Raw genomic sequence first — 27,630 nt, forward strand, 5'->3', positions numbered from 1 at the left:
CAGAAAGTGAAGTGAACTCTGGTTGTTGTTGAGGCTGTGCTGCTTCTGCAGTGTCTTAGTTTGACACACTTCACTATATTGTCTTTTATTATGACGCCACTCTTTCCTCACAATAAGTGACTCCGCAGGTATTTTTGTTCCAGTACTGGTCAAGTAGATTGAACAGGTGTTGGTGATGAAGTTGCCAGTGAGTGTTTGGTTGTTGATTTTATTTTCCTCCCCTCAGTCTCAAGACTGAAGAGTCTTTACGCAGAGTGGATGCAGAGGGAGTCTACATGAGACGTCTCAGGCTGCGTGTATTAAGGCGGCGGCAGTCTTCTGGTCCTGGCCCAAACTCTTTATGGCCTATAGATGGCAGCCATAAGCTCATCAGCTCAGTGATATTAGAAGATAAACAGAGATCTTTCTACAGATGTCATCAGAGTTGTTTCAGAATAAAGTTGTGCTTTGTTGTGTGTTCACCATTGCTGACAGGTGGAGATGTGTTGTCCATGGTGGGATGGATGGACTCAGTCGTTTAGTGGTCTACCTGACTGTGGCTGCAATAATGGAGCTGGTCCGGTCTGACAGAGCTTCATCACTGCTGTCGAGCAGTATGGGCTGCCATCAAGGGTACGGTCTGATAAAGGGGGGAGAGTGCAGGTGTAGCAGAGGTACCGACAGGAAGTCACACATCACAGGCAGCAGCGTCCACAATCAGCCGTAAATAAATGTTTGGCAACTACGCTCACACAACAAACAGACCAGATGAATGTACTTCTTTAGCAGATGTCACACATAAATTAACACTGTGTCAATTTGGTCCTAAACACAGAATAGAGAGGATGTGGAGAGATGTTGATGAACATGCCCTGGACCTCTTCTATCAGATCTTCACTTCACTGTAAGATCAGGGAACACTGAATCCAGACAATGAAGTTCATCTTTTGGCACTGCACCAGATCTTCCTTCCACAAATCCAGCAAAGCCTCGACTCTTTCAGAGATGCTTGGAGCGTTCATGGTCTCAGAACTGAAAGGAGTCAGTCAGCACAGCAGCTCTGGAGAAGATACAGAGAGCAAGGCCCTATGGAGGATCTACTGAGGTTAGAGAAAGATCAACTTTAACACTTTGTTAAACTGTCTGTTTCCCCAAAGGAATTATGGGAGAAAATAATGTGCTGCTTTAAATGAAGCTTCAAAGTCTCCTGAGCTTTCAAAGATCAACCTCTGAGCTGTAGTTTCTGTGGTGCACACGATGCATAACTGAACTATTTTACAAACTGAACAGGCAACATTAGTTTCTCATCGACTTGGTGACCAACAATACCAATCTTAAATACCTTGTGTGATGACATGTCAGACTGGTTTTAAGTAGAAGATTGATCATGCTCGTCATCCACTCAGGTTTATGAAGACTATGGGATGGACTGGAACGGACCTCACAGTCTTCATGGAGGCACTGTGTCAGTCCCCGAGGTTCAGCCGGCCCGTGAGCTCTCAGATGAAGAGTTTGCCATGTTGCCAGCTCCAGGAGTTTCTGTAACTGATGCACTTAGATTATATGTAGAGACTGTGCAGGTTTTATCAAGAGTCATAGCAGACTGATGTCCAACCCGTGCTTTTATTTAGCATCTTAGAACAAGCAAGCATAAACTGAAAAAGTTTGCTTTCCTTAAAAAAAGAAAAGAAAAGAAGCTGTTTTACTCTGAAGCTCTACAATGATCACTGTTATGATCTGGTAAATGGAGTTTCTGCACAGCTCAACTGCTTCCTGAACTTAAACACTCCTTTTCTTCCCGTCTCATTATCGGCCACAGGATGAAAAACATGAATGCTGTTCTGTTCACACTGAAAGCTGAAGATGCACAACTGTTTGGTTTCAGTCAATGGAAACACATGTTGAATAAAACAACTGTAAACTACTGCACAGTATGTTAAATGTGTTCAAAGACACTGGACTTGTGTCAGCTGACCTCACCTACTGAACAGTGCATTCAATGACATCTGTGTGAAAAACACTGAAACAAGTCCAGATCCAGTCTGTGCACTATTCATGGCAGAGACAAGTGCTTTCTGGAAGTCCATGTAGGTTTTGAAATGAGCCGGCAGCTTCAGTGTTTCAGAGCATGTGGAGGACGTAGGAAGGTTTCCACCAGACATCTCCACGTTCAGGTCAGGAGGAAGCCTCTCCCAGCCGACCCAGAGTGTCAGCAGCCGGGCCAGTGTACCTGATGAAGCTACAAGTCAGAACATGGATTCAAGACAACGTTTAGTTCAACTTCAGTCGATCATATCTGTCCATGAGACATCGAAGCATTTGTAAAGAGAGCAACACATGAGCCAAATAAGGTGTTTACACCTGTTTCAGTGAACGTCCTTAGAAAGCCAGCGATGCGGCACGTGGACTCTGTCAAAGTCTTCATCATCACTGTCCTCAACTGGCCATGTGATGTTTTCTAGGAGCATCTTAAAGACACATCAGTGTAATTATTGTGGTGAAGGAATATGCAGATCACATTGTTGGTAAATGGAAAAATAACCAGCTCAGTCATTGAAAATACATTAAAATTATTAAATAAAGTAACAAATATACTAAATGACTTACCTGGGCTGTGAACTGCATTTCAGTCATTTTGGGGAAAAGAAGTGGGACAACATGTGGCCTAGATGTCAGCAGGGGCCTCACCATCACGTCCTTCAGTCCCTTTCTCAACTGTTTAATTTGGAGCATGGTCCTCCCAATGACCCGAGAGACAGACCCGACACATATTACAGACCGAATCCTGTTCATAAAAGCACCATGAAGTGCTTTATAAAATTCAACCTCTAGTGCAGAATATATCAACCCTTAATAAGACATTTACACATTGTAGAATAATGTATGCTGCTGTTCAGACGTGTCTTTTCCTGGGACGTCCCTTCATTTGACAACACGTCACATTGTGCCTCGATTACAAGTTAAAGGAGAGCTAGTTGTCCTGTCTGCAGGCCCAGTCTGCCTGTGATTGAGAAGATGTGGTGCTTCATGCACACGTGTCATAACTGCTCTGCTTAAGACATCACTGATGGATGAACGGGGAAACTCCACTTTCTAAATGTCAGCAGCTGGAAGTTAACAGTGGTGAACTGTATCAGCTTTTTAAAGTATATTATCAAAAGGCACATTCACTAAAGCAGATGTGTTGTTGAGCTGCTCTCAGTGTACTGTAGTGGGATTTTCAGTAAAGATTACATTTTGTTTTTATAATAATTCTTCATGTGTCAACATTTGTGAAATTGGGGTTTTGTTAAATCTGCCGCTGTTCTATCAACACTTGCAGGAGTGAGAAATATTGTAGTACTTAAACTGTATATGCATTAAACGCTGGTTCTGAAGAACTTTAACACGACTATGGGCAAAGACTAAATATCATCTTTAATGTTCTCCATGTTTTCCATCTCTGTCAGTGTCGACATAACAAGCCAGAGTTCACAACATTTTCTATTGTTTCATCAGTTACAGCGATGAATCCTGTCACTTAACCAGCAGGAACTCCCTGCATGGAGCAGAAGTTTGTTATGTGGCCGTCTCCGATTAGTTTTGGTGACTGCCGGGAGATCCAGCTCCTGGTTGTCAGTCACTGCTGGTACTCCTGCACTCTCAGCTGATGTCCCAGGCCTCACTGTAACACCGTCACTAACTGGGCTGTCTCTATCATTTCCTCCACTTCGGCCTCCCTCTTGCTCTTTCTGATTCCTGCATGGGTGAAATGATGGTCGTACTCCTTTATTTGTGTGCACAACACTCTATTAGAGAGATTTCCCCAGAGAAACATGAATATGCTACCCTTGCATTTCTTTAGGAAGTTCACACCCATTGCAGCTCAATCTGTGCAGCTTAATCTCTGAGCAGGGAACTTCCTTCTGACAAGTGATGCAGGGGATGACTGGACCAGAGGCGTGAGGTGAGCAATCTAAGGGTCGATCAAGCTCAAGTGGATGTATGTAGATTGTAGCCTGTGCAATCATCGTCGATGGATCTTTCAAATAGGCGAGGGTGTATCCAGTGCTGGGACACGGAAGCAATGCAAGATTTCCACTGCGAGTAGATCCTACAATGGTTAGAAATTCAAAGCCTCCAAACACTACTATTCAAATGACACCTTTTTAAGTTGTCCTATTCCCTATAATACCCTGTCCCCCAACCGTTTTATCCACTTTATCTATTTTTCTAACCACATTGTATTTTCTTTGTATATATTTTTATTATGTGCTATTGTATTTCATATCTGTTCTTTGTTGTTTTCTGTTTCTTAAATGTAAGGTGACCTTGGGTGTTTGAAAGGCACCAACAAATAAAATGTATTATTATTATTATTATTATTATTATTATTATTATTATTACTTCCATCAGTTTATTTGTTATAACCACAGGATCGTTTTCATTCCCTGTAAAAAAAACAAGACATAACTCATACTGACTCACCTAAAACTCAGCATATAAGACTGATAACTATATCACTACTATCAACTATTCCTCAGCAGCTGAGGACGGACTGTGTTTGTTCTCACCTGCTGCTCTCAGTCCTTTAAAGGTAAGATATGATTTAACTTTACAATAACATTCAGCTAACGAGCTAACATTCTGACCAGAGTGAAGAAACAACAGTGTTGACGTCCTGTCAAAGACGTCTCTGTCTTCTAACAGCAGCCAGTTCACTACTGAGTCTAATAAGTCAACAAGATAAACTCACTAAATGTGAAGAAAGGAAATATTCTGACACCTATGTTCCCTGAACATGTATTTGACCTTACACTCTCATTAAACACACGTCATCAGATTTCACACATGATTCATGTTTAACAGTCATCTGACTTCCTGACTGTAACTTCCTGTTTAAAGTTTGGTTTCAGTTCCTCTCAGCGTTGTGGTGCAGACAGTTGTGTCCGTGTGAACCTCCAGCTGAAGGTAATGTAACACATTTAAAATGTTTGACTCGTTAATACAATCTGCCGTTAGCTTAGCGACACTAGAAACTGCAACAAGCTGCCGCTCCATTGTTCATTTCTACAAACTCACAGCTGTGAGTTCAAACAGCCGCCATTACAAACATCATCCTCCATGTTGAGAGGAGAACGGTGCAGGAAGAGCAGAGGTGGAGTTAGTTGGTCGTCAGTAGTTGATGTGGAGACAGCAGGAAGCAGCATTCAGAGGACTGTGAGCAGATGAAAGCTTTTATTTTGTAATGAAAGAATGAAAATGTAAGTGTGTCACTAAATGAGCTGTCAGAGCTGTGAACACTCCTCCAACAGGAAGTGTCGCCTCTTTCTGTCACTGTCCACTGAAATGTGATCAATAATCAGATCAGACACATTTACTTTACATCAGTCTGTTCTACATCAGCTGACACGCTTTTATTTTGAAGGATTTGTTCCACAGGTGGAAAGTAACTAAGTACATTTACTCCAGTACTGTAGTTGAAGTACTTGAAGTATTTCTGCTCAATTGTACTTTTCCTGCGCTACATCTCAGAGGAGATATTCGACTTTTTACTCCATTTAGTTACTTTTGAGATGAAAAGTGAAACAAATGAAATGTGAGTGTTGAACATTAAAGGAGCTCAGAGTGAAGAAACACTTCAGCTGACTCCAGATCAGTGATAGATAGATAGATAGATAGATAGATAGATAGATAACCTTATTTCCCTTCTGGGATTAATAAAGTTATCGTAGCAGCGGGTACATTCAAGTACAAATACAATCAAAATACAACAGCAAATATAGAAACAATAAAATGCTAAGTAGCTATAAAATAAAATCAGATACGAGGTACTAAATTAAAGTAGAAGACAAAGGATAAGTGGAACATAAGGTGTGAGGGGACAAGGTGCAGTATTTACAGTCATAATAATTTAAGATTATTTGTATTATAAAGTCTGATGGCAGCAGGTAGGAATGATTTCCTGTGCTGTTCGTTTAGGCAGCAGGTTGAATGAGTCTGTTGCTGATGCTGCTCTGAAGCTTGTCCAGAGTTTTGTGGAGGAGGTGAGAGACATTGTCCATGATAGCCAGCAGTTTTGTCAGCATCCTGTCCTCCACCACCTCCTCCAGGGTGACGAGCTCAGAGCCAACAACAGACTCTGTCTTCTTTATGAGTTTGTTCAGTCTCTTGGCGTCCTTCACTTTGATGCCCGCACCCCAGGACACCACAGCGAAGAAGATGGTACTCACAACAACAGACTGATGGAACATCTGGAGCATCCGGTTGCAGACATTAAAGGACCTGAGCCTCCTCAGGAAGTAAAGCCGGCTCAGGCCCTTCTTGTAGACCCCTGTTTGTAGACCACTCCAGTTTATCGTCCAGCACCACACCCAGATATTTGTATCAGTCCACAATGTCAACATCTGTCCCACCGATGCAGACTGGAGAGGGCGGGGGCTTGTTCCTCCTGAAGTCCACCAACATCTCCTTTGTGTTCACCACGTTCAGCTGCAGGTGGTTCTCCCCACACCACTTAACAAAATTGTCGACTAACTCATCCTCCCTCCCGCCCTCTACACACCCCACAATGGCTGTGTCATCAGAATTTCTGCAGATGACACACCTCAGTGCGGTACTTAAAGTCTGCAGTGTAGCTGGTGAACAGTACTTTTCAAGTCCAGCCACATGTTCTCTATTGGACTGAGGTCTGGGCTTTGACTGGGCCGCTCCAGAACATTCACCTTGTTGTCTTTAAACCATTTCTGTGTAGCTTTCTCTGTTTGCTTCGGGTCATTGTCTTGCTGGAAAATAGATCTTCTCCCAAGTCAAAGTTCTCTTGCAGACTGAATCAGGTTGTCCTCCAGGATCAGGGTTAATCAGTTGAACCCTCCACCTTTACAAGCCTTTAGGACCTGCTGCTGAGAAGCATCAGTCAGCATCCTGTGACCGGACAGACGGATCAGGAGCTGCAGTGTCCGGCTTAGCAGGATAGACTGACGATAGAGAAGCTGCAGGCTGGAACATGAACTAATGTTTACTGCTCAGTGTCACGGTGCTTTCTCCTCTTCTGGTGACCAGAAGGATCCTGATGAGATGAGAGGATGAAGCACAACCTGCCATCAAAGCTTTAAACAGTTACACCTGCATTCACACGAGGGGAAGACGTGTTGCATCATTTCTGGGGCCCAACGCAACCTAAATAGTCAGAATGCAGCGTCGTTGTAGGATCATTGAGGAAGATGTTTTTCAGCACAGAACTGACTCGTGTCGTCCTCCGTGGAACATTGGACGCTTTATTGGTTAACATCTAAGAACTTTTGTTTTATTCACTTTCAGTTGTGTTGATCTTAAAGTTGTGTTTTCATGTTTTCATCTTTCTTGTACAGTGTTTGGTGTCATGAGACGACAGCTTCATTTCAAGAAGTAACAGCTGGTGGAACAGAAGCTGATGGAACATGGGACAGATGTTCAGCCGTTCACATCTGGGGACAGAAGGACGTGTAAGCAGAGCACCACTTCAGAGTTACATTAAGTCCAGCCCACGGAGCAGCAGCAGGAGCTCTGATTGGCCAGACTCTACTGCTGTGTCGGCCAATCAGAACTCCTGTTGCTGCTCTGATACATTTCTTTTCCTTCAGGTTGATAATACTGCCTGACCTTATCAGTAAGCCACGATGACGTCAGAGGACCTTTTAAATACTCTAAAAGGTTTAAAAAAGGAGGAATTTGAGGAGTTCAAATGGCGTCTGAAGCAGCCTGGACTCCTGGACGGCTACAGATCCATCACAGTTGCCGACCTGGAGAATGCAACAAGATGGCAAACAGTGGACCTGATGGTGAACAACTATGAACTTCATGGAGCTGTGGAGGTGACCAAGAAGGTTTTAGAGAAGATATCCAGGAATGACCTGCTGCAGAACCTGTCAGAAACCAGCTCAGGATCAGAAGGTCAGTCACTTTTATATTTTTATACTTTCAGAGAAAAGACAGCCGGTGGAAACTGGTGACACAATACTTGTGAAGGAGCAGAGTCTCAGTAGGGAAGCTCATTGAATTCACCAGAGAATAAAATTAAAGGCCACAACTTGTTTTTATGAGAAAAGGTTGAAGTTATCAATCATTGTTCTTCATTAAGAGGACAGAGACATGATGGAGCTCCCTGATTTATTCTCTTTATGTTACTCGTTGGTTGAAGACTCTTCTGTCACTGACTAATATGGATGGTTTTATAATTAGCGTGGTATTTTATGAATTCCTTAAATAACCAGTGAGATGTTGTGATGTTAATGTGTTTGTTCAGGAGCAGTTAAACCAGTATGAGATGCTTCATGGCACAAAATCAAGCAAGAATACATCACTGTGATCATCTAGAACATTAATAATTAGTGAACTTTAGGACTCCCAGCATGTGAGCTGGAGATGCTGTTTGACTGCAGTAACAACAGGACTGCTTTCTTGCAGGGACATCAGGAGTCTTTCCTTCTTTAAATATCTTACATTTTGTTTATTTAACATGACATGATGAAGATTTTTCAAACAAATCTATGTTCAACAACCAAAGATATGTCCACCTTCAGTTGTTAGAAGGTCATCTCACAGTCTAGAGACAACTCTATTAGATGATCATGTGTTTTCAGGCCAGATTCGCTCACAGCATGCAGGACAAATAGAAGAGACTCAAACTATGGCTGCAGCTTCCAGCTCGCTGGCTGTGAAGCTCTGCTCCTGGTGCAGCGCTCGCTGTCTGAACAGACCAAACATGGGAACTATATTAGATCATTAGCAGAGTGATGCTCACAAATTACTGACCGACTGTGAGGAGTATTTGTACGTCAGTAAACTGAACTCTATGTTAAAGTGCAGTAGATGTTTATGATTCGTCACATTTCAGTGATTTATCAATAGGACTTGAAATGTTTCTGTGCTACAGATGTGCTCACTCGTCTTTATAGTTGATCTCAGTCTTTATTATTTCATAGATTGAATGATTTTATTCACAGACTTTTTTAACAACCACAGTCCAGAATAATTTGATCTAAACATGGAGATGAATCGGTGGAGATCACACTCTAACTTATCAACTGTCCAAGAATAAACTGTGTAACCTACAGTATGTAACACAGGCACGTTTAAAAAAACAAATATGAAGTTAAACTGAAACAATATCACACAATGTCTCCTTCTCTCTCAGTGTCAGTGGATGTGAAAGATGCTGGAGGAGCTTCAGAGAGCAGAGGAGCGTCCTCCTCTCAGACTGAAGGTAAAGCTGCTGTTTTCTCTGGTTTGTATGGAAGCCCTGAAAGACCAAGTGTAGTTTGACTCATTTATAACTGAGTGAAAGCAAAGATAGAAAAACTTCATCAACCAACTTCAGGATTTGGTCTGGGACATTTTTTTAGAGGATTTTGAATAAAAGTTAATCTTTGACTTTGGTCTATAACTGTGTGAAAGGGCTGGTCAACACTTTTCTTTAAAGGTGTCTGAACACTGGCCTTTTTCTGAATAGCTGGTTATTGAACCAGCACTGAGAGAGTAGTTAATAGTAGAGAACACAGTGGGACGAGAAACAGGAAGGACGGATTTTATTAATTTTGTAGGATCTGTGTCACCGGACTAGAGGAGACAATCATATGAGCTACAGCAGAGGCTTCAAAGTGAGAGGTGGATCTTCTCAGGGAGGCTCTGAACAGTTGAGGAGAGGCTCAGTGAATGGAGGTGAAACATATGACAGTAGTTATTGTCTTAGTTATCAAAAGGACTTCACAAAGAATATGATAAATCTGTGTGATTTGGTTAAAGAGTTCAGAGTTACAGTCGTTTGGGGGAATCGTTTACTGTTTTCTCACTTTGCTGTCTATTTGTTGATGTTTGAATTCATGTCAGACAACATAAATAATAACAGGACATTTTTGCTCAATTGTTGAATGTCTCTTGAATTGAATAACATGATGATGTCATAGACATCCAGGAATTAAGCCAAACTAAGCAGGGGAGGCCAACAGACTGAGACTTTAAAACCTCTGAGCTACAGTTATTTAAAGGATCTGCAGGCCGAACACATTCAGTCCAGTAAACTAGTGTCTCCTTTTAAGTGAATGAACAAATAATGTAAGAAGAGTAAAGATGTTCAAACACATCTCAACATCAACCCAACTCTTTGTTTACCCGCTCTGTGATCCCAAACATCAGAGTCAAGTTATAACAACTGATGACATCATAGATTCTGTACAGTTTAGCTGTGGATTAACCAAATGTACAAACTGAAAGTGGCCAAAAAAAATTATTTTGGGGTAGCACAACGTGGATCCAGGTAGAGAGGGAGAGATTGTGGATGAGCAGCAGACTTGAAAAGGTGAGAAGAAGCAGTGCTGGAGTCAGGACAGGCAGGATTAAAAGGAGACAGACAGCAAAGCTGACACTTATTTATTCTGACATATCCAAAGGACACAGCTAGCTTACTGGTAGCGTGCAACTGCACTTCATGCATGTGTAGAATCAGAGGCAGCAGCCTTCTCTGCTGTCAGAAGTCTGTTCAGATAAAGTCAATATAAATACAAAACTGTCTCATCCCGACACACGAACTGCCACCCTGATGATCTTTGTTGTGTGTTTTATTCAGGAAGTCATTCTGGAGTTTGTCAGCGTAAACTTAAATCTCACCTGAAGAAGAAGTTCCAGTGTGTGTTTGAGGGGATCGCTAAAGCAGGAAACCCAACCCTTCTGAATCAGATCTACACAGAGCTCTACATCACAGAGGGAGGGACTGCAGAGGTCAATGATGAACATGAGGTCAGACAGATTGAAGCAGCATCCTGGAAACCAGACAGACCAGAAACAACAGTCAGACGAGAAGACGTCTTTAAAGCCTCACCTGGAAGAGATGAACCAATCAGAACAGTGATGACAAAGGGAGTGGCTGGCATCGGGAAAACAGTCTTAACACAGAAGGTCACTCTGGACTGGGCTGAAGACAAAGCCAACCAGGACATACAGTTCACATTTCCATTCACCTTCAGAGAGCTGAATGTGCTGAAAGAGAAAAAGTTCAGCTTGGTGGAGCTTGTTCATCACTTCTTCACTGAAACCAAAGAAATCTGCAGCTTTGAAGAGTTCCAGGTTGTGTTCATCTTTGACGGTCTGGATGAGTGTCGACTTCCTCTGGACTTCCACAACACTGAGATCCTGACTGATGTTACAGAGTCCACCTCAGTGGATGTGCTGCTGACAAACCTCATCAGGGGGAAACTGCTTCCCTCTGCTCGCCTCTGGATAACCACACGACCTGCAGCAGCCAATCAGATCCCTCCTGACTGTGTTGACATGGTGACAGAGGTCAGAGGGTTCACTGACCCACAGAAGGAGGAGTACTTCAGGAAGAGATTCAGAGATGAGAAGCAGGCCAGCAGAATCATCTCCCACATCAAGACATCACGAAGCCTCCACATCATGTGCCACATCCCAATCTTCTGCTGGATCACTGCTACAGTTCTGAAGGATGTGTTGAAGACCAGAGAGAGAGGAGAGCTGCCCAAGACCCTGACTGAGATGTACATCCACTTCCTGGTGGTTCAGGCCAAACAGAAGAACGTCAAGTATGATGGAGGAGCTGAGACAGATCCACACTGGACTCCAGCGAACAGGAATATGATTGAGTCTTTGGGAAAACTGGCTTTTGATCAGCTTCAGAGCGGCAACCTGATTTTCTATGAATCAGACCTGACAGAGTGTGGCATCGATATCACAGCAGCTTCAAAGTACTCAGGAGTGTTCACACAGATCTTTAGAGAGGAGAGTGGACTGTACCAGGACAAGGTGTTCTGCTTCGTCCATCTGAGTGTTCAGGAGTTTCTGGCTGCTCTTCATGTCCATCTGACGTTCATCAACTCTGGAGTCAATCTGATGTCAGTAGAAGAGCAATCAGCATCCTGGTTGTCTAAAGTGGTCAGAGGCAAATCAACACGTTTCTACCAGAGTGCTGTGGACCAGGCCTTACAGAGTCCAAATGGACACCTGGACTTGTTCCTCCGCTTCCTCCTGGGTCTTTCACTGCAGACCAATCAGAATCTCCTCCGAGGTCTGCAGACACAGACAGGAAGTATCTCACAGACCAATCAGAAAACAGTCCAGTACATGAAGAAGAAGATCAGTGAGAATCTGTCTCCAGAGAGAAGCATCAATCTGTTCCACTGTCTGAATGAACTGAACGATCGTTCTCTAGTGGAGGAGATCCAACAGTCCCTGACATCAGGAAGTCTCTCCACAGATAAACTGTCTCCTGCTCAGTGGTCAGCTCTGGTCTTCATCTTACTGTCATCAGAAAAAGATCTGGACGTGTTTGACCTGAAGAAATACTGTGCTTCAGAGGAGGCTCTTCTGAGGCTGCTGCCAGTGGTCAAAGCCTCCAACAAAGCTCTGTAAGTGTGGAGAAGTTTCTTCAGAATGCAGTAAATGGGCTGTTATTGACCCAAATAGAAATAATTTTTTTGTTCTGCTCATTATTCTTTATCCAGACTGAGTGGCTGTAACCTCTCAGAGAGAAGCTGTGAAGCTCTGTCCTCAGTTCTCAGCTCCCAGTCCTCTAGTCTGAGAGAGCTGGACCTGAGTAACAACAACCTGCAGGATTCAGGAGTGGAGGAGCTGTTGGCTGGACTGAAGAGTCCACACTGCAATCTGGAAAGTTTGAGGTCAGATCATGTTACTGTTTGTTGTGAAATCATTTATATATTTCTGGTAGATTGTTTTGCTATCAAACTTGTTTTCTTTCAATGTACCTTTCATTAATTCAGCTCCTGCACAACAAGAACAATGAGGATGGAGAACCTCATTTATGTTTGATATCATATGACTTTGATCCCTGGCTGTCTGTTTATTCTCAATTCAATCTTCATTCATTGTCACGTTGACAACATACTTTGGACTGAACAGCAGTGGAACAAGAGATTATATATACCAGTCATTCCCAGAGAGGATTTTATTTGGGTTGCCAAATATATTTGCAGACTTTCGTTCATAGTCTTTAATTTAAGATCTCTATCTGCAGTACACCTTTGAGCCACATGGGGAGCTTGTTGGTATCCAGTGCTTGATTTGTAAATCAGGAGGTCTCGAGCACAGAGACGGTCCTACTCTGGTGGGTCCATCCTGTGGACTGCTACAATGGTGGGGAGAAATGGACTTTAGGCCCAATGTTTTATTTACAACCACAAAAAGCAGCAGGTCAAGAAACCCTATGAAGTGACATGTTCCATCTGTCTATCAGTCCATCTCTGCTCCATCTCAGTGAGGTGAACAGCGTCACACTGAGACACACATCCTGATTGAGTTCATCATTTCACTGACTCACAGCAGAACGCCCACTTGCTTGTAGGACTTACAGTGATCATGTGACAAAACATTTAGACATATTTAGATTCATCTCTTTTGAAATGGCTGGTGTATTGAAGACAATATAAGTGGACGTGGATAAATAGTTTGGAATGGTAATTTATGCACAGATCTGCTCTTTTCAAGTTGATTAGGCCTATTGTGAATTGGGTCGCATTGTTATCATTTTTAAAAAGTGGGACCCCCTGGGGTCCTCCTGTAGCTCAGTTGGTGGAGCATGCGTCCCATGTACAGAGGCTTTGTCCTCACTGCAGCGGCCCAGGTTTCAAGTTTGACCTCTGGTCCTTTGCTGCGTGTCATCCCCCCTCTCTCATCCCCATTTCCTGTCATATCTGTGAGCTGTCAAATCAAATCAAATCAAATTTGATTTGTATAGCCCAAATTCACAAATCACAGTTTGCCTCAGAGGGCTTTACAATCTGTACAGAGACGACACCCTCTGTCCTTCGACCCTCGATTCGAGTGAGGAAAAACTTGCCCCCCCCAAAAAAAAGCCCTTTTAACAGGGAAAAAAAAATGCGGAAGAAACCTCAGGGAGAGCCACAGAGGAGGGATCCCTCTCCCAGGACGGACAGACGTGCAATAGATGTCGCATGTACAGAGCAGATCAACGAGATCACAATGTATTCAATTATAATGGATGGTTGACAGGAATGAAAGCACATAAAGAGGCATCACAGCAACAACAATGAAATGCACATGGAAATGTGATTACTAGTGATAACAGTAGTAGTGGTTAACGGTAAGGATAGTATGTAGCAATGCAGTACGATAATAGTAGTGGAACGTATGTAACAGAGATGTGACTAATATTAGCGACAGTAGTGGTGGGTGTCAGGCAGGGCCATGGCAGTAGGCGCATCCACGATCAGGCAGGGCCATGGCAGTAGGCGCATCCATGATCAGGCAGGGCCATAGCAGAAGGCGCATCCACGATCCACGACCCGGGCGCGGCCAGGATCCATGGGAGCCTGTAGGACTAGAAAGCACAAGGACTCCGGGGAAGAAGTGAAGTCAGTGACATGCAGAGATGGGGCATGTATACAGGCATAATGTATACAGATGGAGAGGAGAGGAGAGGGGAGGAGAGAGAAGCTCAGTGTGTCATTGTCCCCCGGACTAGGCCTATAGCAGCATAACTAACTTAACTATAAGCTCTATCGAAGAGGAAGGTCTTAAGTCTACTCTTAAAGGTAGAGAGGGTGTCCGCCTCCCGGACCAAAACAGGAAGATGGTTCCACAGAAGAGGAGCTTGATAGCTGAAGGCTCTGGCTCCCATTCTACTTTTGGAGACTTTAGGAACTACAAGTAATCCTGCGTTCTGGGAGCGTAATGCTCTAGTTGGGTGATAGGGTAGTATGAGCTCCTGGAGATATGATGGTGCCTGACCATTAAAGGATAAGTACCGTTTTTTACAACCTGGACCTTATTTCTGGCAAAATATATGGTCATTTACTCACCCAGATAACTTTGGTGTCATTCGGCGTCGTTCGGACGAAATTAGATCCAGTGTAGCGGCGATATATCCATATAATGGGAGAGACGGGGCAGCGACACACAGCCTCTATATAACGCATTATCTGCCACGAAACTAGTTCATTTCATCAATATTTTGTTATGAAATGCTAGCGCTATTAGCCTCTGAGTCCGGGCTCGTCTACTGTCAACATCCGGGGTCTGTAGGTTGAGCTACTACCTCTGACCTGGAAGATGTCGTCTCTGAGCTGCACGCGCACCCGCGACAGCGCTGCTTGTTTACCTGTAGCTGCTACTGCTAGTTTGACCCCGGATGTTGATAACGGACGAGCCCGGACTCAGAGGCTAATAGCGCTAGCATTTCATAACAAAATATTGATGAAATGAACTAGTTTCGTGGCAGATAATGCGTTATATAGAGGCTGTGTGTCGATGCCCCGTCACTCGCATTATATGGACACATCGCCGCTACACTGGATCTAATTTCGTCCGAACGACGCCGAATGACACCAAAGTTATCTGGGTGAGTAAATGACCATATATTTTGCCAGAAATAAGGTCCAGGTTGTAAAAAACGGTACTTATCCTTTAACAGCTTCGTAAGTTAGGAGAAGGATTTTAAACTCTGTTCTTGGTTTTACAGGGAGCCAGTGCAGAGAGGCCAATAAAGGAGTAATATGATCTCTTTTCTTAGTTCCTGTCAGTACACGTGCTGCAGCATTCTGGACCAGCTGGAGACTCTTTAGAGACTTGTTAGGGCAGCCTGATAATAGAGAATTACAATAGTCCAGCCTGGAAGTAACAAATGCATGGACTAGCTTTTCTGCGTCTTTTTGAGACAGGATGGGCCTGATTTTTGCAATGTTACGTAGATGAAAAAATGTCTTATATAAATAATCCTCCTAATATGAAGCTATGAAAAGGCCATTAAATACTTTTTTTTTTTTTTTTTAATGCGTCACCGGAATAAAAGTTTTGGAAAACCTGATACTGCATCACCAAAACTCAACATTTACCATGTTTTCTGTCTTCTTTTTTTTCTCCCCAGACTGAGTGGCTGTGACCTCTCAGAGAGAAGCTGTGAAGCTCTGTCCTCAGTTCTCAGCTCCCAGTCCTCTAGTCTGAGAGAGCTGGACCTGAGTAACAACAACCTGCAGGATTCAGGAGTGGAGGAGCTGTCTGTTGGACTGGAGAGTCCACACTGTGGACTGGAAAGTTTGAGGTCAGATCATGTTACTGTTTGTTGTGAAATCATTTATATATTTCTGGTAGATTGTTTTGCTATCAAACTTGTTTTCTTTCAATGTACCTTTCATTAATTCAGCTCCTGCACAACAAGAACAATGAGGATGGAGAACCTCATTTATGTTTGATATCATATGACTTTGATCCCTGGCTGTCTGTTTATTCTCAATTCAATCTTCATTCATTGTCACGTTGACAACATACTTTGGACTGAACAGCAGTGGAACAAGAGATTATATATACCAGTCATTCCCAGAGAGGATTTTATTTGGGTTGCCAAATATATTTGCAGACTTTCGTTCATAGTCTTTAATTTAAGATCTCTATCTGCAGTACACCTTTGAGCCACATGGGGAGCTTGTTGGTATCCAGTGCTTGATTTGTAAATCAGGAGGTCTCGAGCACAGAGACGGTCCTACTCTGGTGGGTCCATCCTGTGGACTGCTACAATGGTGGGGAGAAATGGACTTTAGGCCCAATGTTTTATTTACAACCACAAAAAGCAGCAGGTCAAGAAACCCTATGAAGTGACATGTTCCATCTGTCTATCAGTCCATCTCTGCTCCATCTCAGTGAGGTGAACAGCGTCACACTGAGACACACATCCTGATTGAGTTCATCATTTCACTGACTCACAGCAGAACGCCCACTTGCTTGTAGGACTTACAGTGATCATGTGACAAAACATTTAGACATATTTAGATTCATCTCTTTTGAAATGGCTGGTGTATTGAAGACAATATAAGTGGACGTGGATAAATAGTTTGGAATGGTAATTTATGCACAGATCTGCTCTTTTCAAGTTGATTAGGCCTATTGTGAATTGGGTCGCATTGTTATCATTTTTAAAAAGTGGGACCCCCTGGGGTCCTCCTGTAGCTCAGTTGGTGGAGCATGCGTCCCATGTACAGAGGCTTTGTCCTCACTGCAGCGGCCCAGGTTTCAAGTTTGACCTCTGGTCCTTTGCTGCGTGTCATCCCCCCTCTCTCATCCCCATTTCCTGTCATATCTGTGAGCTGTCAAATCAAATCAAATCAAATTTGATTTGTATAGCCCAAATTCACAAATCACAGTTTGCCTCAGAGGGCTTTACAATCTGTACAGAGACGACACCCTCTGTCCTTCGACCCTCGATTCGAGTGAGGAAAAACTTGCCCCCCCCAAAAAAAAGCCCTTTTAACAGGGAAAAAAAAATGCGGAAGAAACCTCAGGGAGAGCCACAGAGGAGGGATCCCTCTCCCAGGACGGACAGACGTGCAATAGATGTCGCATGTACAGAGCAGATCAACGAGATCACAATGTATTCAATTATAATGGATGGTTGACAGGAATGAAAGCACATAAAGAGGCATCACAGCAACAACAATGAAATGCACATGGAAATGTGATTACTAGTGATAACAGTAGTAGTGGTTAACGGTAAGGATAGTATGTAGCAATGCAGTACGATAATAGTAGTGGAACGTATGTAACAGAGATGTGACTAATATTAGCGACAGTAGTGGTGGGTGTCAGGCAGGGCCATGGCAGTAGGCGCATCCACGATCAGGCAGGGCCATGGCAGTAGGCGCATCCATGATCAGGCAGGGCCATAGCAGAAGGCGCATCCACGATCCACGACCCGGGCGCGGCCAGGATCCATGGGAGCCTGTAGGACTAGAAAGCACAAGGACTCCGGGGAAGAAGTGAAGTCAGTGACATGCAGAGATGGGGCATGTATACAGGCATAATGTATACAGATGGAGAGGAGAGGAGAGGGGAGGAGAGAGAAGCTCAGTGTGTCATTGTCCCCCGGACTAGGCCTATAGCAGCATAACTAACTTAACTATAAGCTCTATCGAAGAGGAAGGTCTTAAGTCTACTCTTAAAGGTAGAGAGGGTGTCCGCCTCCCGGACCAAAACAGGAAGATGGTTCCACAGAAGAGGAGCTTGATAGCTGAAGGCTCTGGCTCCCATTCTACTTTTGGAGACTTTAGGAACTACAAGTAATCCTGCGTTCTGGGAGCGTAATGCTCTAGTTGGGTGATAGGGTAGTATGAGCTCCTGGAGATATGATGGTGCCTGACCATTAAAGGATAAGTACCGTTTTTTACAACCTGGACCTTATTTCTGGCAAAATATATGGTCATTTACTCACCCAGATAACTTTGGTGTCATTCGGCGTCGTTCGGACGAAATTAGATCCAGTGTAGCGGCGATATATCCATATAATGGGAGAGACGGGGCAGCGACACACAGCCTCTATATAACGCATTATCTGCCACGAAACTAGTTCATTTCATCAATATTTTGTTATGAAATGCTAGCGCTATTAGCCTCTGAGTCCGGGCTCGTCTACTGTCAACATCCGGGGTCTGTAGGTTGAGCTACTACCTCTGACCTGGAAGATGTCATCTCTGAGCTGCGCGCGCACCCGCGACAGCGCTGCTTGTTTACCTGTAGCTGCTACTGCTAGTTTGACCCCGGATGTTGATAACGGACGAGCCCGGACTCAGAGGCTAATAGCGCTAGCATTTCATAACAAAATATTGATGAAATGAACTAGTTTCGTGGCAGATAATGCGTTATATAGAGGCTGTGTGTCGATGCCCCGTCACTCGCATTATATGGACATATCGCCGCTACACTGGATCTAATTTCGTCCGAACGACGCCGAATGACACCAAAGTTATCTGGGTGAGTAAATGACCATATATTTTGCCAGAAATAAGGTCCAGGTTGTAAAAAACGGTACTTATCCTTTAACAGCTTCGTAAGTTAGGAGAAGGATTTTAAACTCTGTTCTTGGTTTTACAGGGAGCCAGTGCAGAGAGGCCAATAAAGGAGTAATATGATCTCTTTTCTTAGTTCCTGTCAGTACACGTGCTGCAGCATTCTGGACCAGCTGGAGACTCTTTAGAGACTTGTTAGGGCAGCCTGATAATAGAGAATTACAATAGTCCAGCCTGGAAGTAACAAATGCATGGACTAGCTTTTCTGCGTCTTTTTGAGACAGGATGGGCCTGATTTTTGCAATGTTACGTAGATGAAAAAATGTCCTATATAAATAATCCTCCTAATATGAAGCTATGAAAAGGCCATTAAATACTTTTTTTTTTTTTTTTTAATGCGTCACCGGAATAAAAGTTTTGGAAAACCTGATACTGCATCACCAAAACTCAACATTTACCATGTTTTCTGTCTTCTTTTTTTTCTCCCCAGACTGAGTGGCTGTGACCTCTCAGAGAGAAGCTGTGAAGCTCTGTCCTCAGTTCTCAGCTCCCAGTCCTCTAGTCTGAGAGAGCTGGACCTGAGTAACAACAACCTGCAGGATTCAGGAGTGAAGCTTCTGCTTCCTGGACTGGAGAGTTCACACTGCAATTTGGAAAGTTTGAGGTCAGATCATGTTACCGTTTGTTGTGAAATCATTTATATATTTCTGGTAGATTTCTTTTGCTATCAAACTTGTTTTCTTTCAATGTACCTTTCATTAAGTCATCTCCTGCGCAGCACGAACAATGAGGATGGAGAACCTCATGTATGTTTGACATCATATGACTTTGATACCTGGATGTCTGTTTATTCTCAATTCAATCTTCATTTATTGCCACGTTGACAACATGCTTAGAACTGAACAGCACTGGAGCAAGAGATTACTTTTATTTACAACCACCGGAAGAAAAGTTTGAGAAACCCTGATACTGCATCACCAAAACTCAACATTTACCATGTTTTCTGTCTTCTTTTTTTTCTCCCCAGACTGAGTGGCTGTGACCTCTCAGAGAGAAGCTGTGAAGCTCTGTCCTCAGTTCTCAGCTCCCAGTCCTCTAGTCTGAGAGAGCTGGACCTGAGTAACAACAACCTGCAGGATTCAGGACTGAAGCTACTTTCTGCTGAACTGAAGAGTTCACACTGTGTCCTTGAAACTCTCAGGTCAGGATTCATTACTTTATTTCATTATTTCATGTAACTTTACAATTGGAGCAGGTCTTGATCATACTCTTAATATTATTCAATTTATTTAAGAGACTCAACATTTCCAAACAAAATAGATAAAAATAGTAAAATATATACAACAAGATAAATAGACACAAGATTCAAGTATGTAGGTTATATGTACACAAGTGAGTATGTGTGTGAGTGGTAGGGCATTAATTACTTCAGATTTTTTCAAGTCGACTTATCTGTCAATAAAGTCGAGTCGACAAGTCGTTTGATGACGTCATCACATTGACACAGCGGAGGAACACCTCCATACATGGGATGTGTGTCTGGCCCACAGCCGGAGAGTTTTAAAACCAGGAAACAGCTGATCACAGCAATCAGTCCATCACTTCAGCCGCGGATGTCAAGATGAGCAACTGGAAAGCCGCTGAGATCCGAGAGATGCTAGCGTCTCCTCGGTCTCTGTAGCTGACAGCTAACGGACACAACCAAACAGCCAGTAGCAGCTGTCAGCTTGTTGTGTAGCGGCAAGCTATGAACGCTCGCTACTTTCAAATTAAAAGCCCCCCACTAAGAACCCAGTTCTAAATTCCAATGGGGTGCAATGCAAAGCTCTTATTTTGAAGACAAATTCGTTGTCACTGTTCAGGGCCCAAAAAAAAAACAAAAAAAACCACAACTTGTCGACCACTCTCAGGGGTCGTCGACTTGCGGCACTGACGCCGACGCGTCGACAAATCGGCTTTTCTGTTAATGCCCTAGTGAGTGGTGGTAGTGGGGGTTTATTGCACTGGTGTGAAGTCTTTAGAGAGTCACCCGCAGATTCCACTGGATACGGTACAGCTGCGTTACGGCTCCGGTACAATTGTGCTCCGTCGTCCTCGTCCGGCAACCCCCACCAGTTGCGTTTTGAGTCCGCTACGGCGCAGCTCCGCCGATCAGCTGGAGAAACGAAACCGAGGAATTCCCGCGATAATTACATTATCACACACGACCGCAGTTATATGTATGTGTTATAAACACAACAACACGAAGTGTTCCCGACCGACGGATTAGAAGAAGAGCTTGTATTTGTCTCTTTTTTGAGGTTTTTGTGTTTGTATCAACATGGAGTGTTTTATTTTGAAAATCAACCGGATTTCTTGTTGTTGTTTCGTGTCTGACTTCCTGTCTGCTCTGTGCTAAATTCGGCTGAATTGCTGCGTTTTGTTGCGGCGTCCGCCAGAATAGAAGTCCTGCGTATCTGCTCCGCAGGGCTGCGGACTGCCGGAGCTGGGACGCAGCAGACACGCGGCGCAGCGGACCTGGTGGAAGTTAACACATAGACTAGAGTGCTACGGATCCGCTCCGCCGCCGTGGAGGAGCCGTAACGCAGCCGTACCGTTTCCAGTGGGATCTGCGGGTGAGGGGTGAAGGGGAGGGAGGGTTGTATCGGCAAGATACAATTACACAAGATTCCCGCCTTTTCAAGAATCTTTACAAGTTACTAAGGTGGAATGGGGGGACAGTTTCATTCCACCTCTGATCCTCCAACAGAGGTAGTAACACAGCCAAAACACAGACGAGACGACCTGTGTGGACAGGAGTGTGATGTTCTGATAGTGTTCACAGTCTGACAACTTAACAGATCCTTCACTCATCAAAGTAACGATACAAAACCAATGACACCACTAATCTATTTTATATAAAATGTGGGTCTGTCAGTCTATTCTGCACTTTAGTCCCGACTTACATGTCTCAACAACCATTGGATGGATTGTCATGAGGTTTGGTTCAGACATTCATGCTCCCCTCAGGATGAACTGTAATTACTTTGGTGATCCTCCATCATCAGGTCTCACTTTAAACTGTACAATATTTTTGTTCATGACCAAGTATTTGCAAAACTAATGGCATTTCCATCAGCTTCAGTTATACTCTGTGTTCAGTGCTGATTAGTAAATTAGTGAAAACTAAGATGATGAATATAATAAACGTTAAACCCTTAAACACAGATGTGCACTGAATCATCAGGACCCTCAGCTGATCTGTGATGTGTGTTGTTTTGTGTGTCTGCAGGCTGTCAGGCTGTCTGATCACAGAGGAAGGCTGTACTTCTCTGGCCTCAGCTCTGGACTCCAACCCCTCCCATCTGAGAGAGCTGGACCTGAGCTACAATCATCCAGGAGACTCAGGAGTGAAGCTGCTGTCTGCTCGACTGGAGGATCCAGGCTGGAGACTGGACACTCTCAGGTATGAAGAGTCCTGCTGCAGCCACAGACAGTCAGTGTGAGACTCTGTATCTGGACTGTAGATGGTTCAGTGTCAGGAGGTCTGCTTCGTTTACTCCACCTCCAGTTGTTCAGTTCAGTTCAGGAGAAAAGGCAGCATGGCACGAAGCCAAGAGTTACAAGTGAAGAGAGGAAGATGAGAAGAAGAGATGAAGATCAGGGACCAGGAGAGTCTTGGCACAAACACTAAAGTTACACCTCTTTTTTCAGACTAGTTTAGTGCCTGTTCAAAATGTGCCTGTTTGATTTGTTGGCCTCTGGTTTTGCTGCTTGATGAACCGTCATCCAAACTCCTTCACACTCCACACTGATTGCAGAGGGTTATCAAAACATGAACATTAAATCTAATTTCCACCACGTCACCGCTGTGTTATGATATTAATAATAACAATAGACCCTCTGTGTCAGACGTCTGATCAGAAAATACTGAACCTCAAATTCAAAAGATTTCTGTGACACATAAATGAATTTAATCACTGAATGTCATAGAAACTCTTTCCCTGAACTGGAGAATCAGTGTTTCTGCCAAAGTGCTTGACTTTGAACTTAAAATGGTTCTGACATGGATCTTTATCAACACTGGAGTAACTGCATCCTAGATCATCACTGACAGTGTGTCTGTGCCTCAGTGTGAAACATTTACAGACTGTAGCAACTGTCTGTGGCGTCAGTTTAAAGTGAACAGAAGATATAAAACAGTCCAATAACAACGTTAGATGACACTAGGGCATTGACGAATACTGCATTTTAGTATTCGACGAATACTTCCCAAAAGTCGACTAATAGTCAAATATTCGCCTGTTTTTTTTGTTTGTTTGTTTGTTTGTTTTTTTAATCCATTCGGCACCGCTGCTGCCAGACCTAACCCTCCTCACTGAGTTTGCCTCTCTTAATGACCATGAAAACACATAAATACCGTTTTTACAACCTGGACCTTATTTCTAGCATAAAATACGATCATTTACTCACCCAGATAACTTTGGTGTCATTTGGTGTCTTTCGGACGAAATTAGATCCAGTGGATCGCCGCTATATCCATATAATGCGAGTGATTGGGGCACCGAAGCGCAGCCTCTATGAGCATTATCTGCCATGAAACTAGTTCATTTCACCAATATTTTGTTATGATACACTCGTGCTATTCCCCTCTGAGTCTGCCTCTTGCCTGTTATCAACATCCGGGGTCTGTAGGTTGATCTACTACCTCTGACCTGGAAGATGTCGTCTCTGAGCTGCGCGCGCACCCGCCACAGCCGGCTTGTTTACCTGTAGCTGCTACTGCTAGTTTGACCCCGGATGTTGATAACAGACAAGCCCAGACTCAGAGGGGAATAGCACAAGGGTATCATGACAAAATATTGCTGAAATGAACTAGTTTTGTGGCAGATAATGTGTTATATAGAGGCTGTGTGTCGGTGCCCCGTCACTCGCATTATATGGACATATCGGCGCTACACTGGATCTAATTTCGTCCGAACGACTTCAAATGACACCAAAGTTATCTGGGTGAGTAAATGATCATATTTTATGCTAGAAATAAGGTCCAGGTTGTAAAAAACGGTAGTTATCCTTTAAGATCAACATTGCATGTAAATTGTGAAACAAATGTAGCAATCTCGCTATTAAACATAAAAATGTCCACAGGTTACATAAAGTTTACAGATGTTGTTTATTGAAATAACACATTTTATCCAAATTGATATTCAGAATTAACAGAAAATATAGGCTTTAAATGTGTTAAACAAAACTTAGCCTACTCACCACCACTGTGCAACGTCATAACGAAAAGTGCAAAAAAAAAAGCAACATACTGTAATCCAGTGGGCTATCAGCCTGTGCCTGCTTAACAGTTATTCGCTCTCGTCAAAGTCCTCCTCTTTAATAATCCAATTCTTGCGCTCCTGGTTTGCGTTCAAGAAAACAAGGGCATCCACATGAGCTGGGTGCAAACTTGCTCTCTGACGGGTAATCGTGTTCCCAGCCAGGGAGAAAACTCTCTCACTTGGGGTGCTTGTAGCGGGGACAGCCAGGTAGATTCTGGCCAGCTTTGCCAGGCGGGGGAACTGCTTCTCCTTGCGGGCCCACCACTCCAGGGGGTTGCTCGTGGTGGAGATGCGGGGCAGATGGAAATATTCTTCAACATCCTCTGGACGGGTGCTGCCAGCCCTTTTTTTTTTTACTGGTGTAGTGAGGCCCAAACAGTTCGTCGTAATCACTTTCCAGTCTTGTTTTTTTACTCCTGGGCTCCTCTCCGATTTTGCCCACGTCGCTGTCTGCTGTGGCGTCATCGGCACCTGCAAATAAAATCACAGCCAGAGTGCCGGTCGTGTTTGAGTCCAGGGTTTCAGTGAATTTAAGTTTAGCTATTTTCAATTTTGCAAATATATTAAAGCACAGACGTGACCTCACATACGCACGCACACCACAGTATCTCTCTCTCTCTCAAATTAATAAATAATATTTACCTGTAGCTACAGGTACATCTCGCAGTAGCTGAATCAGGTGGCTTTTAACCTCCGCTCTGGTGTTCTCTGGAAGGAATCACAGATCTTTAAATCTGGGATCCAGGATGCAGGCAGTGATAGGAACCGATCCCGCCAAGTCGTCCTCAGTGTCCAACTTGAACCTGGTTTTCAGCTGTTTTAGTACCGTGTTCTTAAAGTTTCGAGTTGCTGTTACAACGGACTCTTCAACTTTAAGCACCACATTCACCAGTTTGAGGATAACGGGGTAGATAAATGAGAGCCCGACGTGCATTTCCCCACACATGATCGTAGTTGCCTTTGCCAGCGGTCTCAGCACAGGCAGTAGCTGCTGGATTAGTTCCCATTGCGAGGCTCTCATTGACGGGGCTTTTCTGGCGGTGGATTTAGTGACAGTCTCATCTTCGAGTACGGCTTGGACAGGGATGCGCTGCTCGTTAAGTCGCTCCAGCATTGTAAAGGTAGAATTCCAGCGTCGTTCTGGAGCCTTTTCTCTTTCATATTAAGCTGGGCCTGTCGCTGCGTCAGAGCACTCGTTGCCACAGCCGAGTGGCGAAAGTGGCTGACCACACGCCTCGCCGCATCTGTGGTTTTTGCCACTTCAGCTAAATCCAGCCCCGCCTTTATCGCCAACTGTAATGTGTGTCCAGTGCAGCCGAGGTCGTGGTTGAAATCTTCACACAGACTCATCGCCAGTGTCATGCTGCTAGCATTGTCATGTATAACGCAGAACACCGTCAGGCCCCACTGACTGATTGTGTCCGTCAGTCCCTGAGCAATGTTAACAGCGGTGTGCCGCTCTGGCATTGCGCAGGTGCGGAGGACTTTTGCCTTCAGCTCCCAGGTGTCGGTGAGATAATGCGCTGTCACCGTGATGTATGCCTCCATGGTTGGAGATGTCCATAGGTCCGTAGTGAGTGAAACACTCTGATCTTTCATTTCAGTTGCTAATTTCGCTCGCAATTCATCATACTGGTGTGTGATGTTGCTCCACAGTGTCCTATGGGACGGGATAACGTAACTCGGCTCGAAAAAATGGATAATGTCCTTAAAGCCATTTCCAGACACCGCAGCAAGCGGTCGCATATCCTTCATGATGAAATTCACCAACAGACCAGTTATTTTCCTTTTTCTTTGGTCGGATATCTGGCGTGTGGAGAAGTCTCTCATTGTTGTCTGTTGTTGGTGCTTCTCTCCGCTAACGTTGCCGCTGCTGCCGCTAGCCCCGGCCGGGTGTAGCTTCAAATGGTTATGCATTGTAGACGTACTGCCATGGTACTTTAGAGTAGCCTTACATATATTGCAGCTAACGGTTTATCTGTTTTGGTAAAGTATTTCCAGACCTTGGACACTTGCAGGCGAGTATTGAGAGCCGCCTCAGCCATTTTACTTTCAGTCTCCTTTCTCTTTTTTTTCGTCTCCTGTCTGCTGCTTGGCGCCATTTTCCTTGGCGTGTTGACATCACTCACACGCACACACACACACACACACTGCACTTGTCTCACATGCCCCCAGCTGCATATCTGCGGTACCGCTTTATTACAGCACCGGGCTTTTGGAAAAAAACAAAAACAAGGAAAAGACGAATACTCGACTATCACGCACAGCGTCGAATAGTGGTTTTGATAGTCGAATAGTCGAATATTCGATTATTCGGTGAAACCCCTAGATGACACAAGGTGGAACATTCCCGCCACATCACCATAACAGCAGCAGTGCATAGATGAATTTAAGATGGGTCAGTGGTGCCGTCTTGGCTCCTGTCATGAGGAAACTGCTGCTCAAGCTGAGTTTGGGCTGTTTTGGGTAGTTCTCATTATAACAGCCTGCAGGGGCAGGAAAGCTTCGGTGTTTTGCACGTCACCAAAATCAAATGACAAAAGAAAAGAAAACATTCAGTGATCAATCATCTGCTCCATTGATTAACATGATATGTGACCTGTGCAGAGCTGCAGCTCTCTACAGTAGCTGGTGGACCTCTGGTTTAATGCTGTTGTAATGTACTTCAGCCCGGCTCGTAGCTGCTGACTCAGCTTCACTTTCAGCTGTTCTGGAGTCGTGTTCAGGTTCTGCTGGTGGAAATCCAGTGTTTCCTGATTTAGCTGCTTCACAATAAAAGCTTTCAAATAACTAACGGGGGGTGGGGGGGACAAATAAAAAACAAAGATCTGAAAAAGAACAGGATGGATCACCGTGCTTCTACAGTTTGATCCTTTTTTAATGTCAGTGTGACGGTCCTGGTCCTGTCGTTTTTATGTATTCAGTCCATTTCTCCCACTTCCGGCAGCATTGATCCTCTTGAGTCCTTATTTTATAAGTCAGTTGTTCCATAATATGTATTTCGTCCATAACTTCCATCCAGTCTTCCTGTGACGGGGTCTGTCTTGTACCATTTTCTTGTAATTGCCTTTTTACAGGCTACTAACATAATTTTCAATATGTATCTATCATCTTTCAACACAACGTTTCCCGTAATGACGCCAAGATATAATAATGTACAAGACTTGGATGCACCATAACCCAAAACTCTGCCCATAACTAAATGAACATCTTCCCAGAATTTTGCGATCTTAGGCCAGAACACGTGTGAATGGTTCACATTTACATCTCCACAGCTTCTCCAACACGGCTGATTTTTCTAAATTCTTCCATTTGGCTACATAATCTTTGTCACACCAACAGATTACATGTCTAACTTGTGCAGCATGAAAATATCCCTGAAGGTTTGGCAGTGCCAAACCCCCCTTATCCTTTCCAATCTGTAATGTTTCAGATTGATTCTCGGTCTGTGACCATTCCATATAAACCTGGAAATGGTTTTGTCCCACAGTCTGAATTGTTTTTCGGGTATCTCAATGGGTAGTGACTGAAACAGGTAAAGAAGTCGGGGTAGAACGCTCATTTTT

General features: G+C 43.9%; 1 protein-coding gene across 1 annotated transcript in view; it reads left to right on the plus strand.

The window, feature by feature from the left end:
* The window catches only part of LOC311253452 (uncharacterized protein), a 298,131-nt gene that overhangs the window by 204,278 nt on the left and 66,223 nt on the right, over positions 1-27,630 (plus strand). The window contains exon 19 of the mRNA XM_084347438.1: positions 15,851-16,024. Coding sequence (XP_084203564.1) covers positions 15,851-16,024 — 174 coding nt within the window. The remainder of the gene's footprint in view (positions 1-15,850; positions 16,025-27,630) is intronic.

This window comes from Pagrus pagrus, assembly GCF_965226575.1.
Source record: "Pagrus pagrus genome assembly, chromosome: 24".
Taxonomy (NCBI): domain Eukaryota; kingdom Metazoa; phylum Chordata; class Actinopteri; order Spariformes; family Sparidae; genus Pagrus; species Pagrus pagrus.